The 23561-nt window shown below is 41.1% G+C and overlaps 1 protein-coding gene across 3 annotated transcripts in view; it reads left to right on the forward strand.

Annotated features, from left to right (window-relative positions):
- Positions 1-23561, forward strand: part of grm8a (glutamate receptor, metabotropic 8a) — a 225456-nt gene that overhangs the window by 137609 nt on the left and 64286 nt on the right. For all 3 annotated transcript variants that reach the window (XM_044022484.1, XM_044022483.1, XM_044022485.1), the window contains 3 exons: positions 17008-17143; positions 18874-19028; positions 21773-21910. In XM_044022484.1, coding sequence (XP_043878419.1) covers positions 17008-17143; positions 18874-19028; positions 21773-21910 — 429 coding nt within the window. The remainder of the gene's footprint in view (positions 1-17007; positions 17144-18873; positions 19029-21772; positions 21911-23561) is intronic.

A 23561-nucleotide genomic window follows, 5' to 3' on the forward strand; every position in this document is an offset into this window, starting at 1 on the left:
CTATGTTGGGGGAACGCACTAAACTGCATCACATACAGGTGATGAAATTAAAGGAAAGTCAGCACAGTAATGATGCAATAAACAAAAGTTTGCACCAGTAAATTTCATTGTTTGAGCCTCAAAGTACTCATATCATGACTAACTTGATCACTGGACGATAGAAAACTGAAAGCGTAACAGCGATCATTGCGAGAAATGGTCCGGGCTTCTACTAAGCAGTCGTAAAAAGAAATCTTTTTTACTCATTTGCTTCCCAGTTGGCTCAGACTTTAGCAGATAATGAACAACAAGCTCAGATATTTACCAGATAATGAACAACCGAGACCAATCGGACTTAATTGAGACTGCGGTGGGTCCGAATTGATCATTACACGTCTCAGTGAGGCTGACAAAACCGTCCCGGCGGACAGAGTCGAACATTCATCCGTGATTTTCTTCATTATATTTGACACACAATGGACGCAGCGCAAAGGTATTACTTCCAATATTTGACACCGACACACACACAAGCACTTACAGGGACTGTCCCTCTGTTCTGACAGAAGGACTCAGGAGAAAGATCTGCTTTTCTTTTTCTCTCGCAAATAGGAAATCTAATAATGTCTTTCAGTGCAGATGTGTGTGTTTGAAATTTGCAGGTGCAGGAATTTTTATTTGGAGGTTATTTCTTTGTTGTTGTTTGTTGTTTTTACAGTCTCCACGGGAACTACCAGCTGGTTCCACACCTTTTATAAATGTTGGCTCAGTATCCTCAAATAAGCGGAGTTACCCTTAGAAGCACGTTATTGAAATGTTCCCTTTCCGTGACAACATTATTCTAATCGTGAAACATACGTGGTGAGCAATAATGTCTTCTCTTCTTCAGTGATCCGTCAATAATCTCAACCCAGGGTTCAGTCAAGACTCTTAAATTCTCACCTAAGCGAACTGTGAAACCATCACCGCTGACCTTGTTATTTTCAGCTGACATGCTCAACTGGCTATACTGTGTTATCGCGCGATGTCTCCCGGGCACTGAATATGTTTTTGCGCGTGGTCGTTCACCCCGGAGGATATTTCTGCCCTCTGCCCGTGGTGCTCTGTGAGGCACTCACCATATTAAGTACTTAAGTAAATGCCACTAGACTGGCGACCTGTCCAGAGCCCCGCCCCCCTCCGCCTTTAGCCCTATGTCAGCTGTGATTGGCACCCAGCGGGCCTCATGTGGAGGATACAGCAGTAGAAGATAAACGGTAGAAGACCCCCTTTAAGTGTTTACCTTGTAGAGCAGAGCCGTGTATTCAAATGTTGGGACTCGAACTCTGCTGCTACACCCCCATTCTTATGCCATCAAATAAAACAATGGAACACTTAGACACTTATTAATGTTATAAAAACTATTAAAACTTTTTTAGGGAAAACAAAATCACCTTTCTTGAACAATTTGACTTTTTAGTTTTAGGTCTATGACCCATACTGCAGCAACAAACCCTGGTGGGTTTTGTGACTTCACATTTGAGGAGCTTTTGTCATTCCTTATCTTTCAGGATATATACTGAATATAAAATGTGTACGTTATTGACCTTTGTCTTTTTGTAAAGCTTATTGGAATCCCATTTTTAAACACTGTAGTACAGATGGAGCTGCACTTACACCAGGTGTTACACAAATGAATCAACAATGTGTATGAGAGAGAGCTAATCTCTGCTGTAGCTCTCGGAGAAAAAGAATCCACACCGACATCTACATTGTAACCCATCTCTGTTGCAGACCATCATTTTGCTTCTCCTCTAGTCGAGACATTTTTATGAGGGGTAGTGAGGCTTTTTAGGTTTGGTAATGTTTGGCGTTTCTTACCAATCTCTGATGAAATACCATTATAATAATATGACTTAATATTGAGTTCAGTGCCCACAATTAGATAGATATTTGAAGGAAGACAGTGTTTGTTTTCTCACAAACACACTCACTGTTGACTTCTGGAGTGGAAAGTGTAATTGAGAGCACATAGGGAGAGAGCGGTGATGAGGTGCACAACAAAGCCTGCTGCTGGGAGTAAAGAGTAGACTAAGGAAGAGTGTAGATAAACAGGCACATAGATCACGCACTTGTTTCCTGGCAGGATGTGGGAAGCGAGGATGATGCATGTGGAGGGAGGGCTGGGTAGCGGATGAACAGTGTGATGCTGATTGCCTGGATTGCGGATGAAGATGGAGGAATGGGTGGAGACACGTGTAACATGTTATTGATCTCGCCATAGGAGGGGAGAATGAGAAATGCGAAAAGGAGTGTGGCGGGGAAAGAGAGGGGAAGTGGGAAGAGGAAAGGTTGTATGACCACTGTTAACTGTTTGTCTTCAGTTAAATTGATATGGATGGTGGAAGCTGTATGAGTTGTAGGCGGGGTGTTGCTGTTCACCGTAGGAGTGAAAGAAAAAGAGCCCACATGGGAGTAAAAGCACAAACCTAAGACTCCTCCACTCAGCGGGGCCAGTAGTTTGTGTCTGCTGATTGACACATGCAGTATATCCTCGCTTTGGAGAGTATAGTACATATAGTAGTGGTTAGCACTCTTGCCTTTGCAGCAAGAAGATAGGGTTTGTTCTCCCTGTGTGTGTGTGTGTGTGTGTGTGGGTTTTCTCCAGGTTCCCCGGCACGCAGATTTAGAGATTAGGCAAATTGGACACCCTTAATTGGCCGTACGTGTGAGAGTGAATGGTTGCTTGTCTCCACATGAAGACCCTCATGTGGAGGATAAAGCGGAAGAAGATCGATGGATGGATGTTTATTGTACTGTTCATTTTCACTCATTTATTTTGGCATCATGCTTTATTGGGTTGTCCATGTACTGGATTTTGGGGGTTAAAGCTCAATGTTTTTTGCTGGGTAAAGATTTTGACATGGACTAAATCTGAACTTTACTTGCAATTAAATCAAACACAAGGTCCCTCTTTTCTTCAGTATGTGCAAACCTAATTATTCCTCCCATCATCCATTAAAGCAAGCTGTCCTTTCACTGCTTTTTTTTTTATCAGTGTTATTTGTTTTGCTGTATTGACTTCAATACACTGTAAATAACCATTGAATGCAATTTATTTTTGCAATTAATTTTTTTTCCCCCTTCTGTTAGTTTGGTCCATTTAGGTGTTTTCTTGTCTGTAGCAATTGTATGCACACGTGCTACAAACTAGCAATTTAAAATATGAGGATACATAATATGTATGTATTTGTGTTTTTTTGCACATGAATTAACATAAAAATATCAATTGTCAGTGCATTATCGTAAGAACTCCAGTGAGTTTCAAATTTGGCACAAATAGTCATTTTGACTCATGGATTAACAGCTTTTAGATCGGAGGGGTCAAAAGCCTTGCCACCATTAAATCTCTTTTATTTCAACAAACATGTGTCATATATATGAATTATCACTGCATTGGTGTGCAGAGGCAAACATTAAATGGGTGGGAATTGTAGTTGTATGAATTGTAAAACATGCTTTTTAACAGGGGGCCACTTTTTCTGTAATGGGATGTTTACGCACAACTAACTGTTGTGTTCTGTAGTTGACGATTGGGTATGAGGGCCTGGTGCCTATCACCTGATGATAACTTCTTTTCTTCCCGACTGCACTCTCTGTTCAATTTGCCAATGATGTGGTGTGTGCAGGCGGTCTGCGCTCAAATCACCACACTCTTCCACACTATTATCACTCTACTGCGAACAGCATCTCTCCACATACTTGAGTGCAAACTGATTCAGGGAAAGTCACCAAAATGTAGCCGGCACATGAGTCGATGAGAGAATGACCTCTGTGCATGTGCCGTCATATAATTCAAAGCACTGCTGTATTACTATTGTTATTATGTTTTTTTGTTGTTTTTTTTAAATCTTGTCCTTTAAGATTTTGGCAGTACGTGCTGTGTCTATTGACGCTACAAGAAGAAGAGTCCTGCACATCAATAGCTAAAGAATTCTTCATGTGCAAAGCACATCGATCCGGTTAGATCTATGCATGAGGCTGCATGGGCCAAAACAATATTGCATTCACAGCACCTGACCAAAGAACAAGACACTTAATATTCAGTGTGAAGAAAATGGAATAAGGTATTGGTTTGGACAGCAAATTCCAGAATGCAGCTGAGGCTGATATTTAAAAGAAGAGATTTTAATATAATTTATTGAAAAAACTAATTATAACACATCAAGTCCCATTAGCGATGTATCTTTTTATTTTCTGCTGTATGGTTAAACCTCACCTCATTTTTCTGCTCTTTTTAATGTTTTAGATCAAATTTAGCTTCTTCATTCATTCATTGTTTATTTATCCTCCACATGAGTTGCCGGAGCAAATCCCACCTGACAAAGGGGCGAAATGCTGGGTCCGTCCTAGACGGGTCGCCAGTCCGTCGCAGGGCCAACATACGGAGATGAACAAGTGTGTTCAGTTCATCTCTGCAGGTTTACCCGGAAATAAACCCACGCACACACGGGGGGAAACATGCAAACTCCAATCTTGGATTACAGCGTGCAATGGTGCCCAGCAGAGAGACAGATCACGTTTGATGTTTCTTCATCAAACCAGAGGGAAAAGGCAAGGCCTTAAAATACACCCCAGTCCTTACATATACATATATAGAGACACATAAATGAGCCTTCTGCAGTCAGATATTTTATGGAAATTCTCAGTGATTAAAGAAATCTGTCAGTGTTGGAGGAAAAAGAAGGTTTAGGTTTAAAAGGAATGAAATGTTCACCCCATCTGTATGTCCTCAAAGTTGAGGAGTTAGAATTATGTGAATGTAAATATAGTATCTATAGATAGTAACTGAGTCACACTAGTGCTCTAGTAGTGAGACTGTCACAGTAACAATTTGAGCCGCCGTTAGGCAAAACAAACACTTTAGTGGACATAAAGTAAAATGTCACAGTTGACCCATTGGATTATATTGCAGCAGTTGCCACTGTGTTGTTGCTGCCGGCTGAACCAAACTAATGGACCAACACGTTTTTGTAAGTACTATTCACTTACACAGCTACATTTATAAACAACCCCGAGTGAAAAATGGTGGAACTCCCCTTTAACCCAGCAGCATGTGGTGAATGTGTGTGTCACAGCAAACAAGTTTCACTTTCCCCTGAGTTGAGAAATATCTTCCTTTTCTTTGTTACGTGCCCACCAGTGACACTTGTTCCTGTTAGCGTAACTGTTAGCAAAGATGGCGGACACTGTTTACAATCTGGGAAAGAGGTCCTGTCCCCCCTACGAGTGGGTCTAAAAAGTGCGGAATTAGCATTGCAGTTTCAATCCTCGGACCAAGTGTCACTGGTGGGCACGTAACAAAGAAAAGATTGAAGGTATTTCTCGACTTGGGGGGGAAACTGAGGTTGGGAAGCACATTTTTTTCAAAAATACTACCCCTATTCTAGTAATACAAAGCTAAATGCTAATCGGTGAAGTGTTCCTTTAAGACTAGAAAAATCCTGGCCATTTATCCAAAATCCTGCAAAAGAGGGAGATGGATTTATTGTAGAATGCTGTTTTAAAAACATCACAACAGAGCCGCGTGTGTCCCACCACATCCTGATAGCCGTCATTGTTCGGTGGGGGAATAAAGGAGCAAGTGGCATTGCCAGAATTTGAAAGGCCCACACTGAGTTACCTTTCCGTCCATCGACCAACTCATTAGCATAACACACAAAAGCTCTGCCCGGTCGCTGTCAGGTGTGACTGCAGGTTGCGGTGAACACGCATACATCCCATAATGTGTTCACAGTTTGCCCACCAAGATGCTATGAGCAACAATAATCCCACTAGGGTCATTGCAATTCAAAATCCATGATTCTATATTCTTATTGACAAATTCCAATGGGAACAAATTACAAGCGGGAGTTTCAATTGGCTGCATGATTGACCCACTCAGTGTGCACCGTGTTGACTCTCCTAATTGAATATTTATGTCCATGTATGTGTGAGTGGGCATCTCCTTTCACTCTAATCACTGTTAATTGCCACTTATGAATGATTAACTTGCTGATGCGCAGTTTTTGTTTGCATACCGCTGGGTGACTGATTTTGATGATTTGTCAATGATAAAGTGTTCAAGGAAAAAACTGTTTGTGCGTATGAACTCAAACGCGACGGCTAAGAATTGAGTGCCTGGCTTTTTGTGTGTGTTTTAGCTTGGCTGGATAATTGGTGGGTGTCTGCTCTTTTGTGGGGGAGGTTGTTTGAGGGAGCTGTCGGGGGGAAACTGTCTCCAGAATTATTTAACAGATGCAGAAAACATGCTCCATTAGGTTCTGTGTACAGAGCAATGTAAGCACTGCGAGGCCTTTATGGTGTTCCTTCCTTTCTTTCCCTCACATTGTGAAACAGAAATGTACAATATAATACACTCTGTTATGATCACAGTTTAGTTTGTTTGTGCTTCCAAGTAAAAATAATTCCCCAATCCCACAATACAAGACTTATAACTATACATATATATATATATATATATATATATATATATATGTGTATATGTATATATATATATATATATATATATATATATATATATATATATATATATATATATATATATATCTATATATGTGTGAGGGCATTTTTGGCTGGTCCGCACAACTTTAACTGGCTTTTTGTGGGACTAAGACCAGGTTTTAAGGCCCTGGTATACTTCCGTGCACAGCACGCACGGACCCAACGCGCAGATTTTGCAAATAGCACGTTGGATGCGCGTGGACAGTACATGTGCGAACTGAACTTGTCGCCAAGGATAGTCATCCAAACCTCGACCTGGCAACCCAAGAACCGGCTGACACCCCAACTCCCCTACCTGACCGGCCTTTCATCTGTGAACCAGACGTGTCCGAGGGAGCTGTAGCATTGTTCTCTTCTTCTTTGGTAGGAATGCGTCCTAATTCCCTGCGTCCAGACTTGTACGAGTATACCAGGGTGTGCGATATGCGACGGGCATAGGGTTAGGGTTAGAATTGAGTTAGGGTTAGAATTTTATCCCGAGATAAAACATCAGATGGAGGACAGTAGGTCATCCCAGTTTAGGGAGTAACAGACATCAGCAGGGATCTGACACCCTATTGGTGTGTGTGTGTGGGCATATGGGTGCATGTGTGTGCTATATGTGTATGAACACACACACACACACATAGTGCGAGGGCATTACTGTAATTGGATGTGTGATTACTGTCAGATTGTGTGAGAGGGAGAGAGAAACAGAGAGAGAGAGATGAAAGATGACTCCCCTCTCAGGGAAAGAGAGTGAGAGTTGGCAACGGTAGAGAACGAAATAGATAAGTCGACACTCGGATGTCACAGAGAGAGAGAGAGGGAGAGAGGGAGAGAGGGAGAGAGTCCCAGACAGAAGTGCACATGTCCTGTCTTTGTCATCTCTGAGCTTAACGTTGACCTTGTGCTTTTTATCTGTGTTCTGGCATCCAATCATCCCTCCCTTATCTCCCTCCTTCCCCTCCTCAGAGCCACCGTCTTTCCATCACTCCATCCTTTTCCATTTCTACCTAGCACACCCTCCGATTCATCTCCTTTTTTTTTTCCCTTGATCTCCCTCTCACTCTCCTGTCCTTCGTCCTGTCCATTATGAGCCCCTCCTCACTCATGTCTGTCCGTCTTCGCTCTCCCACCGCGCGGCACAGAGTCAGGTGGATCTATCAGATCGATTGGAAGTATCGGTGATCCGTGACAGGTTGCAGAAGGTCGGGCACCGCGAAGGAGACATCAACTGACTTGTCTCCCGCCGGAAGACTCAGAGAAGTGGACTCAAGTTGCACTTGTTAGTCTTCACTGAAGTATTGATAGTGGGCAGTCCATGTGACAGAGCAGTGCTTCCTCTTTGTGTCGGCTAAGATTACGTACGTAAGCACTTACGTTTTGGTACTGGAGGTGTGTCACTTGTACGGATGATGTACCAAAATGGTTCGACCAATAAAGGGAAAACACACACATTCTTGTACAGCATCAATAGTGACGACACCCACCAATATAATGCATTCCTTAGACCCTAACCTTTACTGACCCCATTTCTTAACGGTTCAAGACCGTGGAAAACCAGTTTAGTGCATAGAAGAGGTGTCCGCGCATAGGGGGACTGACATTTTTCATTTTTGTGACAATGCATTAATTAATTGGTTACAACGGAGCTGTGAAGAGGATTTTAAGCAATACAGTAGAAAAGAAAATGATCTCTCACTCTACCTTCAATCTATCAATCCCAAATTTAACCCTAAACCCTTAAAGCCAAGTAACCCCCGGCCAAAATGTCCTCTCAAAAATTGGTTTGTCAAAATGTACGGACATGCACACACACACACACCTCCATGCAGTAGATGTCTACCTGTCTCCCTTTAGATCTGAGCAAGTGCTGACTTCAGCCAGGCTGCTTGACTCTTGTGGTGAACACACACACACACACACACAAAGTGAGATGTCGAAAGGCCAAGATCTCCCGTGTCTCTCTGTCTCTGCTTCTCCTTGCTCACTTATTCTCTGTCTTCCCTGTGGTTTCTCTTTTTTTTTGTCTTTCTCTTCTTTCATACTCGAACCTCAAGATCTGTCCTTCTCCCTTCCTCTCTCTCTCTCCCTTTGCTGCACACACACATGAACACATGCAGGAGTGAAGAAAGATGTTGTTTTTTTTGGTGCAATGTTCCATCTGTTCCGTCCAAGTGTAGAAATGTGTGTAGGGAAAAGCCTGCCCTTCCCTATGTGCAATGTAAAGGTGGATAAAATGTCCCACAATTGCAGTAAATCATTATTTTAATGTTTTTTTTGGTTGTTGTTTTTTTTGCCCTGCCACTTCCCAGTCTCAGCTGCCAGAGTTACAACACAAAACACAGATTCTCATCTGTGTTAATGGAAAACAAAGACATTAACACAAAAGACAGATTGATTTGGACGTCTCCAACAGTTACTTATATACTAAATAATGCAGGAATACAAATAAGGGATGGATTGTGCAGGTAGATTCTAAGAGATGGAGCATACCGTGTATTTATATATACTGTGTATTTGTATATATATATATATATATATATATATATATATATATATATATATATATATATATATATATATATATATATATATATATGTATACTGAAATACTTTGCTACTGCATAAGCAGGGCTCTCAAACTCAAATGACCTGGGGGCCATGGAGTATAGAGAGTGGCCAGCAGGGGGCCGGTCAGCTGTTCAGGAATGGTGATTTTTGTCAGTATTTCAAAATAAAAGTTTCTCTGTTGATATGGACTAATACATAGCTCACAAAATGAAGTATTTATGATGCAAAATTAATATATTACCAAAAAAAACAACACACAAAAATAAGTAATTATAACTTCATTACCTCTGGCATAAAGGATAAATATTGTGTCACATACCCCAATACAAGTACAGCTGTTAATTGTACTTATTTATATAATTTATAATTATTTCACACAAATTACAATATGGTTATGTTATACCTAATTTACTAAACATGTTTATGCCGCTTATGAATCCTAAAATGGCAGAATTATACATACACGTTAACCCAATGGAGATATTTTTGAGACAGCATGCAGATGCAGCCCGAGGAACAACTCCAGCAGCTGTCACTGTATTATTCAACTCTACTATAATATGCCATGGCTGTAAATGAGCTTTTTAGATTAATACAAATTATTATTGAACACCACTTGAAACGTGATATTGTGTGCGCGGTAGATCATTACAGAGATCCAATATCCATTCCATGCCTTTGTATGCTTCTCTGATAAGTCCGAGCGCCGTGGAGACGTTGTTTCAGCAAATATTTACAGAAAGCAATTCATTTTCTGTAAACTGAAACAGCTTTGGGCATTTTCCCCCCTCACGCTCCTCATCAGTTTTTCATTATCAGCAAATTAGAGGTGATTTTAGGCTGTGCAGACCATCACGGGCTCACAAGAGATTCTCTACTTTTTTTGTGTTAGAATCATCACAGATTTTCAACACCATTCAAAACTTCTAAGGCCCTCATCCTTCTAGGCCTTTTTTAATAGCATAATGGCTCCATGGGTGTCAATGAGTCATTAAAAAAAAAAAACCTGAGGAAAAAATAATCAATCCACAAGCAGAGGTAACATAAAAATCCAGCATATGTGTCGTGCACGTTGTTATTGGAGAGCACACAAGTACACGTGAAGGCAAATGTTCATTGATAAGCTTGGATAAACTCACTTATGCATGGCGGGGAGAGGCATCTCACACACACACACACACACACACACAGGAACAACTTCAAAGGCTCACACTGCAGTGCCCAGAGCCACGAACAAAGCATCGAGAAACAGAGAGCAAATTTTAATTTTAAAACGTTGCTAATGAGGTTTGCAGGGAAAGAAAGTGAGTGAAAATGAGTGTTTGTGCGTGCTTGAATTATTAGTGCGAGAAGTCTGCAGTTGTAACCGTTACGGGTTCAGTGTGTGTGTGTGTGTGTGTGGTGAATGAATTAGGGGCTTTTTAATCAAAGTGCTAAAACAGAGGAACGTGTATTTCTTCCCATGACGATTTGATGATGGACACGTGACAGCTCATCTATGGTCAAATAATCTTGTATTCTGTGTAACAAGGTGTGCTGTATGTGGAGAGAGAAAGAAACATGAAAGGAACGTTTTTTTGTTTTTTTTTCACCATCTTTCTTTCACTATTTTATGGTGTGTTTTTTTTTTTTTGCTCTGGTGATGTTCCAAGCGAGCTGAGCCAATACTAAAACGTGACGTCAACAGACTGCTGGCCTCTGATTGGCCAGAGAATCAGTTAAAAAGACTTAGAAATCCTGAAAACGTGAGTCTTGGGAATCCGGTGTATTTAGCGACCGCATGATTCTAGTGATCGTTGGCTTAACGGATTCTAATTATTCAGTTTTTAGAAAATAACTGCTTTACAAGTCACTAGTTTGTTTGTGTCATGTGTAAAAGGACGTCACAGCGGTTTCATGGAGCCGTGCTTACTCCGCCCATGCCGAGGAGGTACTAGAGAAATGGAAAACTGCTGGAACTGTATAGTGAAAAAAGCGCCATTTGATTCAGACATCTAACAGAAATATGTATGCAGGGACAGAAACATACTTTAAAGTTTCTCATTACTTATCCTGCTTAGCAAGAATCCACATGAATGTCTCCGTGCGTGTCTGAGCTTTAATACTGCTTTAAATACACGGCAAGAGTGTCCCTGTATGTGTGTGTGAGTTGAGGGTCAGTGTAGGGTTAGATGAGCTGAGACGTCTCTTCAAACAGTGGGCTGCAGACTAATGTGTGACAAGTCTGCACATTGAAGATGGAGAAAGGGGGGAAAAAAGGGGTAGAAAACATATAGAAAGAAAATGGTGAAAATAGTGACACTGAAAGATGGTTGAAAAAAAAAACCTGAGAAACTGACTGCTGAGGAAAAAGATTGATGCCACTGTTAAGTGTCGGAAATCTTTTTAAAGTGAGTTATGTGTAACATGTCCACTGGGCTTAGCTGTCAGGTGTGACTCTGTGGCCTCATCCATTTTCAGATCTGATCACAAAAAAAACCCAAAACACTTTTGGAAGTGGTTAAAGGGGGTAGTTTGGATTTGTGTTGTGTGGAGTAAGTTGTGCGACATGCAACGCTGTTCAAATCATTGAAAGAGTCTCAACGAACACGTCTGACTATGAAATCAGTGAAGACAAACCGTTTAGAGAAGATCCAACGGGATATCTTTAAGAACCAGATTACATAGCCATGAGTTTTTCCTCACTCTTAGGATCGGAGGGTCTAAGGGTGTCATTTGCTTCACAGACTGTAAACCCCTTTGAGGCAAATTGGGTTTTTGGTGTTGGGCTATATAAATAAAATTGACTTGACTTGGCTTAATTAGTGCCCATATGTTCATTTTTAGGTACTGCAACACTATTAATGCTGATTTTGATAGGATTGAGATAGATAGATACGTTATTCATCTCACTTCATGTCACAGCAGTGTGAGTAGGGCTCTAGCACCATTTTGTTCATGCAAATAGACAGTGCAGGTGGTCAAAAGCATTTTAATGTTAGGTATGAACAGTCATTCTTAATAGAATATATATACACACACTTACTTTATTAATCCCCTTAGGGAAATTATTTCTCTGCATTTGACCCATCCTAGAATTAGTTACTGAGTAACACTGAGTAGCCCCCGGGGAGCAATGGGGGTTGGGTACCTTGCTCAGGGGTACCCCAGCTCTCTCAACCTGGTGGGGACTTGAACCAGCGACCTTCCGGTTACAAGCCAAGTTCCCTTTCCACTTGGCCTTAGGCTGCCATTAATACAGTGATGTATGATTGATCGCTGAGGGCAGATGTTAATACCAGGTCTCAACGGGGTCTAATGCACTGTTCATGCAAAAACACCTGCCGTTCTCATAAAAATTCACATAAATTCACATATGAACATAAAAGTTCATATAAAATATAGGTTTGTTTCACTGTGACACACCCCACATGTGTCCCACATTCAAAGTGCATTGTCCTACATGTCCTGGACTATGTGCAGTCAACATCCTAGCCTATTTTTTGCCCCACCACAGCAAAAGTACCAAGTCAGCCAGATTTTTTTTTTCTCAAAATTAGAGATTTTCGTTTTGTTTTTTTTCAAAATTAAGCAATTTGAAGTTTCGAAGAAGCCACAAATCACAGTATTGTGGGTCTTAAAACCATAAACATTGTATTTGAATTAGGGTTGTTTGATCAATATCAAGTTCCTGCTGCTTGTCACAGAGGCAACACATGGCTACTTAATATGCAGCTGTTGCTGCTGTGACTGCTGCTTTAAGAAGCTACATGTCTTTTCACCGTTGAAGGAAGACGGACAAGTTAAAGCACTTTGCGGAAGAACTTAATCTTGGCTGTTCTTAACGCGTTAGCATTTAAGCTAGCGGACCTAATTATGCTAACGCATTAGCATTTAAGCTAGCGGACTTTATTTTGCTAACGCGTTAGCATTTAAGATAGTGGACTTTCTCCAGAGTTTATACACAAACAGGGATTATTTAGCTAGTTAGTTAGTTCTGAGACGACGACATGACGCCAGCGATGAAAATAAAGCACCCTGAACCTCTTATTAACCTTCTATCTTCTTATGGGGTGAGTTTTAATTAACGTTGTTAATCTATGTTACATTAGTGTTCATTCGAAGTCACAGACAGGGATTAAAAATGTTTTCTTTCTGTAAACAACAAGTGGGGTAGGTCCGCAAACAATGAATAGGCCTTAAGCGTCCATGTTTCTGTTATATAATGCTTGTAAAGATTGTTTTTGTTTGGTTGTGATGCAGTTTGGTGTAATTACTTCACAGACAAGTAGGATGTACAAATGAATGTACTTTTGCTTTTCTTGGAAGTAGTACGCTGTAACTTTTTTTTCGCTCTTCTCTGGTGTTGTTTAAATATTGCAGACATGCATTCCACGGAAAAAGCTTGACAAGCTGTAGGTGAATGAAAAATGACAGAAGCAGGATCCACACAGTGAGAGTAATTGTTCCTCTCTTCTTTTCTCCCCAGTCGTGTCTCTTTTAGTTAATAGATGAAATGGTGCAGAGAGGATTGTGTGGGAGGGAAGCAGATTGTTAATTAAACGTTGAGACAGCAGTGTTTCCCGTCCTGAAACTAAGTGAATTTAATCTGAAAACAGGATGGAGTTAATTATGACTTTAAGAGGTTTCATTCAATGAAGCACTGGACATACCTGATGTTAAATTAATCATCACAGCTTCTTTATTTTTTATTATTAAAACAACTGAGGGGTTATGATGCAAATGCATACTTATATAAATATACAAACACATATAAATGCAATGCTAATCTGCTATTGTGTGCATTCTAGCTCAGGGGTTGACTCCTACACAGACTCGCAAAACCTAGTCCACACCTACGCACATTGGGAGGTAAACAAACAGACAAATGTGCATGTAAATAGACACGGGGAATGTGGATTCCATCACGTTGTATTACACATCAGAGCCTCAATAATCAGGTCATTAGACTTGTAAACTCAGAGCTCAGTATGTCACTGTCTGCCCCTGATTCACTTATACGCCATTTATAGATCGACATGCTGCGACTGGTGAATTATGAAACACACTGGAAATAACGTACTGAAATAAATAAATAGAGTTTGAGCGGGGGAGGGGGTGCTGGCAGTCACAAAATAACACAATTTACACAGTGAGGCAGTTGATTTTGGTTTGTAACAGCTCAAAACAACACACTATAGCAGTCCAACCTTCACTAATGTCTGCATTTCCAGTATTGACACAATGAAACGTCTGATTTTGGGTTTATATAACTATAAATGCTACTTAACGTCACTCTGTACATGGTCTGAAGACATGTTTGTTTGCACGTTAAACGTCCTGTACTGTATAAGCGTTCATTGGTATCGTTGGCTTGTCGACAAATGCGCACGATTCCGCCGCAAAATTAATTTACGACTGCCGTAACAAACAATGCCGTTTGCCAACTGTAGAGGGACCTCAAGTGCAAAAAAACTACTCTGTGTTACTTTAAAACAAGTGTTTTGACTTGTTTATTCCTCTAAAAATACAGACCAGTTTAGACTCAGCCAGTAATTGGGGGAAATTGTCAATGTAATGACTGCCAAAGTGTGTGGAAAGACGCTCTCTTTGAAGTGTTGGCACACAATATTTATTCGCATGTGAATATGCTAAAATCAAGATCAAATTTAAGATCTTCCCAGTGCTTGTAGTTCGTAAAAATATTTTTCTGTTTACCACAGCAGCACTCACTTCTGAAGTAACTTGACAGACAGACATTTATTTTTGTCATTGCCATCAGAATCTCTTTCTCTTAAATTGCAATAAAAAGCAAAATGATCTGCCTGAAATCTCGATATCAAATCTCCCTCTACTAAAGCCACCTTTTTTTTATTAGCAACTGCTGCTTTCCAGTGTGTCCAGTTGCCCATGAGCAAAGGGGTTTGGATGCCTTGCTCATAGGTACCCCATCCCTTCACCTGGCTGGTACTCAAACTGACAACCCTCAAGTTAGAAGTCAAGTTCCCTTTTCGCTTTGCCATGTGCCAGAGACAGGAAGTAAGAGTAGGAGGCAGTGACACTTATGCACAGATGATCAAACATTATTTGATGTTGTCTTCACATGTGACGTCTCCTTGGGGACAGCTATCAATAATGGGTGTGACGCTATGAAATCCTCAGCACTTGCACAAACTCAATGAGGTGTTTGCCTTTTATTTACCAAACATCTCAAAGGGATAGTCAGGGATTGGATGTGGATGTGGATTAAATCATTTAACAATGCTTGGGTACGGAGCAGAGAAAAGTAGTTCTGGGAGAGAGTTTGGGACACATAACAAATGAGTTTTAAACCACAAACATGCATGCATATGGTATGTTAACAAGTTTGAACTGTAAAACCACTGCAGATCAGTACGGTATGTCACATTGCGTTAGGCACTACTTTCTGGCCCGTATCACTACGCCGTGCAAATCACATGTTGCGGTGTTTCAGCTGTTTTAGGGAGAAATTAAACCAACACGTCTGACTAAGAAACTGATGATAAACCATATAGAGCAAATCCGTCTTGTTTTCTTGTTAAAACCTGTTCGTTATGTGTCCCAAACTCTACTTTTCTCGGCTCCGAACCGGAGCTTTGTTAAATGATTTACCAACGTTGCATCTGATCTACTTCTGGAGTCCGTGTCATACAACTTAATGTTCAAAAATCCGAACTACCCCTTTAACATGTACAAAAGTGCGTGTTAAGTTTGTGATTGTGCTGGAGGAAAATGAGTCTGTCGTTCTTTCACCACATTGGTGATTATCCTTGAGAGGCTGCTAATTTGTGGCTGATGAGTATTTGTTTTAGCGCGCATGCATGCTGGTGTGTCAGCATGGGCACGGAGTCTTGTGAGTGTGTGCGCATGTGTGAGATTAAGGCAGGACAGGGTGATTGTAAAAGTGACAGACTGTACCGCTGTTCAATAAATGGGGTGGAACAGGGGCCATCATTCACACTCCCTTACACACTCACACACGCACTTGACAGAATGAGCGTGCGTGGCGACGTGCTTTTGCTCTTACGCCATACAGTGGTGCAAAGATATTGCATATCTAATGTTTGACAATTAATTCTTCACACTTAAAACGTACACACGCGCACCTTGCACACATACACAGTGAGTCAGACTAATTGATATAACAAAACTCATCAGCAGCGGAAAGTGTAAATTAGTATAGATCTGAATGGAACGGAATGTTGTATTGTGAGAGTGTGTGCACGTGTGTGTGTGTGTGAGAGAAAACAAGGCAACATAACTTCCTCATTATTACAGCTTTCCAGTGAAATAATCAACATCCCAGTAATGTTTCCTTTCACTCTCAACAATAGGCACTCACACTGAGCACTGTGAGGTTATTTAGAGTCATCAGTGTGACTTGCGCTATTATTACTGTTATTATTATTTTTTTATATCATTGATGATGTTTTTCCGGCATTGTCTGAAAAATTGTCCTTTTCTTCTTGCAGTTTGTGTCTTTCAACTGTTATTCTTACTTATCTTTCCTCCTCATTATGTATATCTGCCTCTTCCTCTCTCTATTATCCTTTCTATTACTGCCTTTACTTTCCTGTGTCATTGTTGCCCCCTTTTGATTTGTCTTTTTTTTAAAAAAAATCAATTTTATGTGCTCTGAAGTTGGATCCAGTTTTTCGCTGACTTTTTCATACTCAACTGGAAAGTTGCTGGGATTTTTTGCCACTTTTGATAATACTACTTAAGTAAAAGTCTTAAAGTATATGACATTTACTGTACTTAAGTATCAAAATTCATTTTCTGATATAAAATGATATCGTCATCAAACCAATGACTTTGAAGCATGCGTCTTGAGATTGAAACAGTTTGCTTTAAGCCAAACCAAAGAAAGGCACTGCGAAAAACACACTTAATCGTGTCCTTCTTTCTATTCTTGTTGTCTCTCCGTCTCAGGTGGCGTGTGTATTGCCCAGTCCTTGAAGATCCCTCGGGAGCCGAGACCAGGGGAGTTCGACAAGATCATCAGACGTCTCCTTGAGACCTCCAATGCCAGGGCCATCATCATGTTCGCTAATGAGGACGACATACGGTACGCATGGTGCAGACCAATAATGTCATGGTGACTGTAGCTACAATAAATAAAGGCAGTAAAATAAATTGTTTTATAATATTTTTTGCTGCAATGTCTTGCACATCCTCCCTCACTTTGAAATGTGTTCAGTTAAATAATTATATTAATTGTTCCATGCTGCCTGTGTACAGTTTTTGTATGTTCAACCCACAAAACCAAAAATGGTAATTATGGGTGGGTGGCAGTAATACACAATATATGACCTAAGTGTCCTGTTTAAATATCCGTCTTGACTTGAAAATCAGTTAAAAATTCTGCAAGATGTGATGATGATTTTAATGTGAGGACAAACTGCATAAAATAACAGCTGGAATTGAACAATATATGGCTTCAATTCATCAAAATCAAAGAAAAAAAAACCTGACATAATAAAAAGTTGGAACATAGCATCAGGCTCAAAGTTATAATTTTTTAAATCTGGAGAAATGTCAGTGAAATAACTCTCTGTCTCTGCCGCCAGTGAACAGTGAGTCTGCATAATTTGAAGATTCAAGTCAATTGAAGAAGAAGAAGCTGTGCCACTTAAAGTGCAACTTTAATTTTTAGCTGTCGTGACAATTAGTTTAAACAGGCGGCAAGATGTGGTTCTGTAAAACATGCCGGCCGACTAAAGCAGGCAAAAAGCAGCTGAAACATCGCTTATTATATCATATGATATGAAAGCTGCTCAGCGATGATAGGTTTTATACTGACAACTGCACCTCACCCAGCAGATTCATCTTGGTTTGCAGATTTTTACTCATTCTTGTTATTTAACATTTTCATAGTGGAAACAAAACATGTATGTGAGACTCTGCCTATGATATATTCCATATTATACAATATTATGAATGAAATGTGCTTTATTTGTAAGCCATTTGTGTTATAATTCACTTTTAACCTTCTTTTTTTAATTATTATACTGTGTTATTTTGCACTGTCAGAAGCTGGTGAGAAACATAGTTTTGCTTCAACGTGACATATAAATCTTCTAATTAACCTGAGGGCTGAGGCTCAGCGGTGAACTCACCCCCCACGCTTGGTTTGGTTTCATCCACTTCTTGTGTCCATATCAAAAACCGCCACTGATCGCTTTTTGCGTTTTGTATGTACTTTTTGAAGTGGAGTGATGCATGACTTATTGTCCACTAACTCATGGAAGTTTTAATAAACTTATCGCTGTATACACCTGAAAAACAAAGTGCAATACTAACCAGGCTGTCAGTGAGAGAGTGGAGAATGTAGCTGGACCAAACCATTGATGAATGGAGTGGGCTGTAATCTTACAACTAATATCGTGCCTTCAACAAACGTGACTGTACAAAAATGTAAAGTTATTCATTTGTGTTCACAGTGTCTCCCGGGAACTATGCCTCTGGTTACAATATGGTTTAATTTGGTATATTACACCATCACACTTTTTGGCACTGTTCTGTTGCGATGCCTAATACAGTCGTCTTGCACCAAAATGGAGAAGCTAGACACACTGTTGCTTTAGTCGACAGAGAATTCTCTGTAACAGTAATAATTAAATGGTTATTTTTTTAATAAATTCACCGAGAGAGGATTCAAGGCCGTTTATTCTTCTTTTTTTTTACATGGACATTTTCAGCATGCAGCACTGTTTTCTGTGACACCTTCGTCTTCTTCTATGAATTAGTATTTATGTAGCAAGAAATGCATAACTGTGTTTTTCCTCTCTCTAACAGACGGGTTCTGAATGCCGCTAAAAGGAACAACCAGACGGGTCACTTCCTGTGGGTGGGTTCAGACAGCTGGGGGTCCAAAATCTCTCCTGTGCTTGACCAGGAGAGAGTGGCCGAAGGTGCCATCACCATACTCCCCAAGCGAGCTTCTGTGGATGGTAAGTGTGCGTGTAGATGATGGAGAAACACACCGATGCCGCCGTATCGTTTCATTATGCATGCAGTCGGAACTAACGGTAATCTGCACCGAAACACTGAAACCAAGCACCTGGCTGTGTGATAAAAAAAGGAGAGAAAGAAGTGTTTTTGTGTTCATCCATCCGCGCACGCGTTTCATGTGGATGTGTGCGAAATGTCAAATAGATCACATTAAGGGGAAAAAGGTTGGAAGGCCAGAAAGTGAAATTCACTCATGTTCTCTTGCTCTTGATCCCAGCAGGTAACAAGTTTATGCCATTAGGCCTGTGAGGATATTCTCTATTGCTCCCCGTCAGTGCACACTATTAGATAATTGACTCCTGGAGGAACACAAAGGCGACAAGATATAAACTCAAAGTGTAATAGAGAGTGCGAGGAAGAGAGGAGCTTATGTAGAAGTTAAAATAAATCAAAGTCAGCTTTGGCTGGTCGATGTGAGAGAGCACGCAATGTCCACAGTAGATGGAGGAGATGTAAGCGAACAGTGGATTAATGAAGGGCGTATACTCCGGGTTAACAATTTATTTGGCGCACCTCTCCGTCTGATGCAATATAACACAATAACACTGCGGCAGATCTGTCCCTCGTGAAGCTCACGACGTTCAGGTTTAATTTTTTTTCACAATTTAACTTGAAGGTTCTTTTCGGTGTTCGCCCATTAACATTCCTGTAGGGAGCATTTTATTATTTTTATTAACTACAGCTCACACACGAACAGAAGACAAAAATAAAACACACACACACACATAAAACAGCTCACTGAGACGTCTATTTTATTCCCCCAATTAAGGCTTATACCGGTTATGTTTATATTGTGCTTAAGATGACGCCTTTTTTTTGCAGGAATATGCTTCCATTTAAATTGAATAGTTTGACATTTTAGTAAATACTGTAGTCAGGGGACTGTTTAGATCAGCTCAGGGAAACAGCTACCCTAGCTCTGTGTCCCCATTGTGAGGTTGCCAGGCAACTAGCAGTGATTTCTGGAAGTCCTCGTAAAGAAATGGTGCGTAAAGGTGCACCTCTTAATTTGAACACATGAGTTTTTGTGTGGAATAATACAGTATGTGAAGTGTGTGTGTGAGGCTTGCTGCTTTTCCCTGCTCCCAGTCGTACATCTCGAAGCTAACCTGACTGTCCTCTGTTTCCATTTCAAATTAAGTTGACAATATACCACAAATGATGTTATGCATCTTCTCCCCTGCTAGAGAAACCAGCATAGATCCACATTCTTTTGTGTTTTGGTGCTGGTCCAGCATAATGCTGGTCTATGCTGGTGTTTGCTGGTCCACCAGCATCATTATGGTCTATGCTGGCTTATGCTGGTCCATGTTTGTCTATGTTGGTCTATGGTGGTTTACCAACAAAAACCAGCATAGACCAACATAAACCAGCATAGACCAGCATAGACCAACATAAACCAGCATAGACTAACATAAACCAGCAGAACAAACCAAGACCAGCATAGACCAGCAACCAGCATCAAAAGCATAGACCCAAGCATAGACCAGCATATAACCAGCATAAAAACAGTATAGACCAACATAAACCAGCATAGGCCAGCAGAAACCAAGACCAGCATAGACCAGCAAAAACCAGCATAGACCAACAAAAACCAGCATAGACCAACATAAACCAGCATAGACCAGCATAAATCAGCATAGACCAACATAGACCAGCAAAAACCAGCATAGACCAACAAAAACCAGCATAGACCAACATAAACCAGCATAGACCAGCATAGACCAACATAAACCAGCAGACCAGCATAGACCAGCATAAACCAGCATAGACCAACATAAACCAGCATAGACCAACATAAACCAGCAAAGACCAGCATAGACCAACATAAACCAGCATCCAGCAGGGTCATCCAAATCTCAGGAATAAAAACAATGAGCAACCTAAATATCTCGTTTTTTCTCGAACCAGGTTACATCGGACCTTTATTTCCCAGTGTCTCTCAGTATCTTCTTCACCTGGTGAAGATATTTATTTATTTTTTTTTTGCTACCATCTGCCTCGGTTATTTGTACCGTATGAACAAAACACCTGTGATCACAAATGAAAGCGTGTGATCCTAAACGGCACACGCTCCCACTGTTCCCTGCCGCCGGAAGCCACCGAGTGGAGTGAGCTACACAGATGCACACAGTTACCAGTGTTGGTGACAGCACCGGAGATGAATCAAGTCAGTTCTTGTCACCTTGTAAATCGGGTCAGTCATGGCTCAGGCCTTCACGAGCACCGTGTCTTCCAGGACTGTAGTCTCAGTGTCTCACTGGGGTTGGAAATAACAAGTCGTTTTTTTTTTTAAAAAGTGAGGTTTAGCGGTCTACTTTGTAAAAGGTACATCTCTCATTTCTCGTTTCTTTCACCCATCTTATCATCTTCTGCAAACCTCTGACGGGTTCTTTTGAGTTGGTCATGCATGTTCCTCAATTTCCTTGCTACTTATTTAATTGGACAAGTAGACTATGTATCCTACAGGCTTTTCTCAGTATTTGACAGGTGCTCCGGGGCAGGGAACTCGTACCTTAAAGCCGTAAAGCTGTTCATAACGTACGTCTTTGTGATTGAAGATGCATCACGTGTGGACTAACGCCCTCCATATATCATACATTACACCAGAAAGCCAGATCTCATTGATATAATATCAACTTTCAAACCTTTCCTTCACCTTTTTTCTTCTTTTTTTTTACAGCGTTTGACCGGTACTTCCGCAGCCGCTCACTCTCCAACAACAGGAGGAATGTCTGGTTTGCCGAATTCTGGGAGGAGAACTTCAACTGTAAGCTGGGGATGCACGGCAAGCGGCCCGGCAGCCTGAAAAAATGCACAGGTAAGTCACCGCAGCTCAACTTCTGACATTAGGCAAGGCTTTCATCATCTGGACAAACAAAATCACCTCAAAATGGATGACGCTCCGAGACACGCTGCACTGCAGTAGGCTGTGTGTGTATAATTGGACGGGTTTTGTTTTGGTTCACTCAGTAGAACAGGGGGGGAGAAAAAAAAGGAGATGGAAATGCTCTCAGTAAGAGGTGGTAGTGTTTTAACTCGACAGATATTCTGAGGAGGCTTGTAAAATTTACCTCCTGATAAATTTGGCCGGCGGTCAATTATAAGTGGGTCTCTTCTCATCTCTGCACCACATCGACAATTGCTTCTTGCTCAGTACTATTTTCTTTCTCTTTTTTTTTTTGTTAGATTTTTCTATAGTCTAATCGGAAGGCACAGCTTAAACCTATAAGCAACCTGTGTTTCTGAAGTTTTCTGATTAGTTCCGCCACTAAAGGGACTCCACTGGCACCTTCTGGCTCAGAAAATGTGTCGACGGGGAGAAGCACTGGGCTTTAATTAGTTCATATGTTTTAGTGTGTTATGTTCCTCTAATACGTCGCCTTAGATCGCAGATCACACTCGCTCCTTGGCTCCGAGGAGCCATACAACTCAACAAGAACGACTGTTTGTGTACTCAAAGCTTAAAGAGAGAAATTAAACAAGTGTCTGTGTTTGTAGATACTGTAATTCCAGCTGGTGTGTGTGTGGAGTGTCTCTGCGTACAGTGTGTGTGCGTTTGTGCTGTAATAAGCACAACCCCGTACTGTTGTTTGTTTGTGCGTTTGACCCTCGTTCTGCCGCTGTGTCGAAATGCCTACAGCTCATTTTACACAAGGCCAAGCACTGCACCTCTTGTGTTACCTGTCTGTGTGTGTGTGTGTGTGTGAGGACCTTGTGACACAACAATTGTCATATTTAGCGATGCCACTGGACGTTACCTGTGTGTACGTCTCAATTTGGGTTCTGTGCAACCTCCCGCTGCTCTGATTGAGTCTTAATGTTTATATGCCAGTGAGTATTCCCTGGCTGATTGCTGTCATTAGTTCACATAATTAGGTTTGTAAGGGCTCTGACTCCCATTGACCATCTATTACCACGCGTGACATCTGTGTAGGTGGGCGTGCGTGTGTCGAGGGGCCCCGCAGTCATTGCGACAGAGTCCATTAATTCCGAGTGCTCGGGGGTTCGTGACCTCTGAATCATCACCGCGGAAACCAATCAGCTGACTGCCGCTCAAGGTCGTGGTTGGCGACACAGCTGCATGGGGATGAGGGAAATGGCTGCGATTAGAAGGAACAAATGGGGGGGGAATTAAGTGTCAAAATGAGTGAAAAAAATAGCAATAAAATACATTAGCAACCATTGAGATGCAGTGTGGCTAAAATATAAGGCTATGCTTTGTCCAGTGTTGGCCACGTTGTTGTTGTTGCTGTTGTCCGACTTTGTTTAGGCGAGTGGTAAAAGAATTGTTAAATGTCAGAGCTCAGATGTCAAACTGTCATCTCTGCTGTGAGTGACTGTTGACTTCCCTCTGATGCCGAGCGAAGGTGCTTCATCAGTCAGTCCTCCGCTCACTCTCTCATTCTCGACGCCTTTGACATCGTTTTCTCGACGTTAAACGACGCTCTGCTCTTTGTCCTTCGCGCCTG

The sequence above is a fragment of the Solea senegalensis genome, linkage group LG3 (genome assembly GCF_019176455.1).
Source record: "Solea senegalensis isolate Sse05_10M linkage group LG3, IFAPA_SoseM_1, whole genome shotgun sequence".
Lineage (NCBI taxonomy): Eukaryota > Metazoa > Chordata > Actinopteri > Pleuronectiformes > Soleidae > Solea > Solea senegalensis.